Source organism: Cariama cristata, unplaced genomic scaffold, assembly GCF_000690535.1.
Source record: "Cariama cristata isolate BGI_N322 unplaced genomic scaffold, ASM69053v1 scaffold24835, whole genome shotgun sequence".
Classification (NCBI taxonomy): Eukaryota; Metazoa; Chordata; class Aves; order Cariamiformes; family Cariamidae; genus Cariama; species Cariama cristata.
In genome coordinates, this window is record NW_009618491.1 from 5,267 (window position 1) to 10,041 (window position 4,775).

Here is a 4,775-nt window from a genome sequence, read left to right on the forward strand (position 1 = left end):
AACGCCGGCCAAGCGGCAGGCAGGGAGCGCGGCCAGCTCCAGCCAAGGGGAGACATGACGCCATCCCTTATCTCTCCGGGCAAAGGGAGGGGGCAAATTGCATCCTCCAGGCTCAGGTGCACCAGTGCTGGTAAAAGCTAATTTCAATGCAGAAGGTTCCCTTTACATTTGTCATTACTATTCATGCCACCATCAGGCTAAACACAGCGAATTAACCCTTTGGAGGAAGGACTGCAGTGGATGTGTTTCAGGGAGGAGGAATAATGTGGGTTTCCTCCTGGAAGAGTGCTTCCCACAGTGGTTCAGCCATGGAAATGTTTGAGGGGGAGCTGGGGCAGGTTTCCTCCTGCCCAACCACACTCAGCTATGAGCTGGGGCAGAGGGACAGCACAGGGACAGAGTGGCCAGGCATGATGGGGACACGCCACCAGGAGACCCGCCAAGTGCTCCTGATGGCAGGACATGACCATCAATAGGCACATTACCCCACTCGCATCCTTTGCCACAAGCAGCAATCCTCACACACAGCTCTGAGTTACCTCTTCCCCCAGGGATGGGTCTGCTCCTAGCAGGTGGCATTGCCAGGGCCCATGCCATGGAGAGTCCTACAGTCCTCACATGGGGACCCTGCCAGCCCCATCCCAGGGTCAGCCCTTCCCTCCCCAGGCCCTGCACTGCGGCACCGGCTGACGCTCTCTCCTCCCCTGTACAGTTCTCCAAGGAGAAATACATCCTTGACTCGTCACCGGAGAAGCTTCACAAGGAGCTGGAAGAGGAGCTGAAGCTGAGCAGCACCGACCTGCGCAGCCACGCTTGGTACCACGGCCGCATCCCCCGGGAGGTGAGGAGGGGAAGGTGGGTGGTTCCGGGCACCCTTTGCTTGGGCTGCTCGGGGAGAGCACCCCGAGGCCACACAGAACCACCAGCCTGTCCTCCTGGGAAGCCTCTGGGCAAGGGCTTCATCAGCTCTGAGCCACCTGGTTTTGCCACAGGAAATGCCCTCCCATAGCTCAGAGCCGGGGCAAGGGGAACAAGCCAGTGCCTCAAATAACATCCACCCATGGCCCCTGGTCCATCCAGCGTGGCTGTGCCTGAGCCGCTGCCCTGTCCCCCGTCAGGTGTCAGAGAGCCTCGTACAGAGGAATGGCGACTTCCTCATCCGCGACTCGCTCACCAGCCTGGGCGACTACGTGCTGACGTGCCGCTGGCGCAATGAGCCCCTCCACTTCAAGATCAACAAGGTGACGGTCAAGTCCAGCGAGGGCCATACCCGCGTCCAGTACCTCTTCGAGCAGGAGAGCTTTGACAACGTGCCCGCCCTCGTCCGCTTCTACGTGGGCAACCGCAAGGCCATCTCTGAGCAGAGCGGAGCCATCGTCTACTGCCCCATCAACCGCACCTTCCCCCTGCGCTACCTGGAAGCCAACTACGGGCTGGCCAACGGCAAGCATGGGGGACCCCACAGTCCCACCACCCAGAAAGGGGGGCACATCAAAAGGAGGAGCATCACCATGACGGACGGCCTGACGGCAGACAAGATCACCAGGGCTGAGGGGTGCCCGACCAGGTGAGGACACGGTCTCATCCCAGCTCAGTTGGGCAGAGGACCAGTCCCTGGGAAAGAGGCAAGGCCATGCTTGGTCCCTGCTCCCTGGGCGCAGAGCAGGGGTTTGGGCTTGGGGATGGAAACTGTCCCCGCTCAGGTGTGGAGAGAGACCAGTGTCGGGGGAGAAACTGGTACCCAGCTGGAACTGGGATTTTCTTCCAGGCCAGCTGCCAGCCACACTGAGCTACCTCAGCAGACACCAAGCGAGCAGACATGACTTTAGCATCACAGGCCAGAAACCAGAGAGTGTTTTACAGTCACCCAGTCCAGGATTACCAGCGTGTCAGGGCTTGTCAGAGCACAGGAACCAAGCTTTCCCAGGCAGATGCAAGGGGAGAGCCAGTCCCAGCCACCAAGGCGGCATTTGTTGGTTTGTTTTTGAAGGACCATTTTAGTTTTAGAGCCCTTTCTGTTCAGCTGGAGTGTTTGCAAGGAGTTACCAAGCAGAGCTGGAAGCCTGATGGGCAGGAGGAGACCAATGGAGCTGTGCTGATGGGAGTCTGCCCAGCTCCCAGATCACAGCCTCCGCATGGCTGATTTGCTCACATTAACCTTGGAGCAGTTGGGTTTCTCTGGAGGTGGAGGACATTTCCTTTGCACGGCTTGCTTTTAGCAGCCCTGGGTTGCCCAGGGCCCGGCAGGGAAAGCAGAGCCACACAGAAATCTTCACATGCAGTGGCTGAGGGGGGACCCATCTACTCCTGCCTCCCCAGCAGAAGACAGCCTGTCCCACAGCCTGTCATTGAACCAAGCCGCTTTCTCATTGCCCCGACCTTCTCAGCCCAAGGGCAGAGGGAGATCGTGCCAGCAGAAGACAGGCAACCAACTGTTATGGCAGGGAAAACACTCAGACTTCCAGGAGAGCATATTTGTTTCCAGAAAAGCCCAGATCCATCAGTCTTTCCTCACCACTCACATTTTCCCCAAACCCCTTATCGCTGCCATTGCTCTCCCATCCTCCTCCCACCGCAGAGGCACAGCACTCAATACCAAACACATCACAGCAGCCCAGCCCTCACCCGTGGCAGGGAGGGCAGTGAATTACCCACCGTGCCTCCTTGCAACCCTCCCTGCACTCACCCCCTCCAGACACAGCATCTTTTGCAACACCATCAACACATGGTGTTTGTGTCAGGCCACAACTGCTGTCCCACCAGCCCAAGACATCCTTGCCTGCTCTGCAGCTCCTTGAGCACACATGCCGGAGCTCACTGACCCAGGCACCTCACTGCCTCCATCAGGTACCTGCTGGGCTCCGAGTCTAGCTTCCAGGCACTTTCCACCTCTTCTAAGCTTTGGGTCAGAGCAACAGCTCACCTAACTGTCCCAACACAGCTCTCAGCTGAAAATAGAGTAACACACCCAGCATCAGATACCACCTTGTAGCACAACCCTAGAAAACTACCTGCCATGACTTCTTTGCCAGAGCCACTTCCCCACAGCACTGCCAAGCCATCATCATCCCCACCAACCAAGCTCCCCAGAGGTAGGGCTGTCTCTGCTTTATATAGGTACCGATCCCTTCTGCGCCCAGCTGCCTGCAGCGACTGCCCACTCATTGCTCCGGATGAGCTCGTTATGGGTTCAGCTCGTTACAGGTAGTTGTGGAAGAAGGTGATGACCCAAGGGGAGGTGATGGGGGAGCAAACCCTCATCCCAGCCCCTCTGCCCTTGCCTGGGCCCTGTTTGCAGGGACTAACCTGCCCCATCTGCCTCCTCCCCAGCGTGTCCCTGCCCCACCATAGAGACATCATTCGCAACTGTGCTGTCAGCGTGGACCAGATCCAAGACCTGCACTCCCCGATGTCCCCCATCTCCGAGAACCCAGCATCCCCCGCCTACAGCACGGGTAAGCATCACCCCTCCATCCCACTGGGGACATGGGTCAGGCTGGGCTTGGCATGGGTGTGATGCAGGGACGTGGGGAGGGGGATGGAGCTGGCTGTAAAGACAAGCCCCTGCATCACTCCCTGATAGCAAAACCCCATCTGGCTCTTTGCACAGCAAAGAAAACTGTCCTGATGGAGGGCTTGAGCTGAGGATGGGACCTCAGCCAGTCCTCAGCCGCAACGCCGTGCAGCTGTCCTGAGACCCGCTGAGTCCGTTCGGGCAGCGGGGCTTTCCCCGAGTGCCGTGTCCCCAGGCTGCTGCATCCATGGTCCCTGTGCATGTGCCTATCTCCAGGCTCTGATAACAGGGTCTCCTCTGCTCCCTACAGTTACACGGCTAAAGCCGCACACCTGCCAAGCGGCTGGGATTGCCCCAGGCTCTCCAGTCATCAGAAGGTCCAGCGAGCCCCAACTGTGCCCAGGGAACAACAGCAAACCTCTGCCAGACCCTGCCCACAGCACCCACTCGACTCCCTGCCACGGGTATGCCCGCGCCTCCCCCTCTCCCTCCGTGAACAGCTACAGCGACCCGGACACGGGGCATTACTGCCAGCTCCATCCCACCTCGCCTGTCAGCAGAGACCGGCCAGCTCATGACACCAAGCAGCTGCCAGCAAAGAGAGAGGCTACGGAGGAAGGACTGAGAGGGACTGTGGAGAACGGCTCCAGGGAAGCAGAGGCAGGGCAAAGGCTGAAAGGAGAGCTGGACTTAATGGGCTTTGTGCCCCCCATCATGGAGACAACCTCCTCCTTCAACCCCACAGCCTTCCAGTCCCGGCTTATCCCCGGGGAGAACAAACCCCTGGAGATGGCCGTGCTCAAGAAGGTCAAAGAGCTGCTGGCAGAGGTGGATGTGAAGACGCTGGCCAAACACATCACCAAAGTGGACTGCCTGGTACGGCTGGGGCCAGGCGGGAGGGACAGGCACCGCTGGCCTCTGATCGCTCCGGGTTCACAGGGGATCAGAGCACCCCTGAGCATCGGGGCACCCCCCAAGCATTGGAGCATCACTGCTGGGCTCTGCCACGCTGTATGAGCCGGGGCAGGCAGAAACGAGGATGGGGCAAGAGGCTGCCCAAGGACGCTTCAGCCTCTCCTCAATTAACAAAGGTCTAATTAGTTTTCACCTTTCTTGCCAGGTCGCCCGGATATTGGGTGTGACGGTGGAGATGCAGCGGCTCATGGGGGTGAGCTCTGGCCTGGAGCTGCTCACCCTGCCCCACGGCCACCAGCTCCGCCTCGACCTGCTAGAACGGTACGGCACGGCAGAGGCGAGCCCA

General features: G+C 59.3%; 1 protein-coding gene across 1 annotated transcript in view; it reads left to right on the top strand.

Annotated features, from left to right (window-relative positions):
- Nucleotides 1-666: 666 nt before the first annotated feature.
- Nucleotides 667-4,775, top strand: part of SH2D3C (SH2 domain containing 3C) — a gene marked incomplete at its 5' end in the record, with an annotated part of 6,472 nt that continues 2,363 nt past the window's right edge. The window contains 5 exon segments of the mRNA XM_009700888.1: nucleotides 667-841; nucleotides 1,119-1,567; nucleotides 3,331-3,455; nucleotides 3,825-4,390; nucleotides 4,635-4,750. Coding sequence (XP_009699190.1) covers nucleotides 667-841; nucleotides 1,119-1,567; nucleotides 3,331-3,455; nucleotides 3,825-4,390; nucleotides 4,635-4,750 — 1,431 coding nt within the window.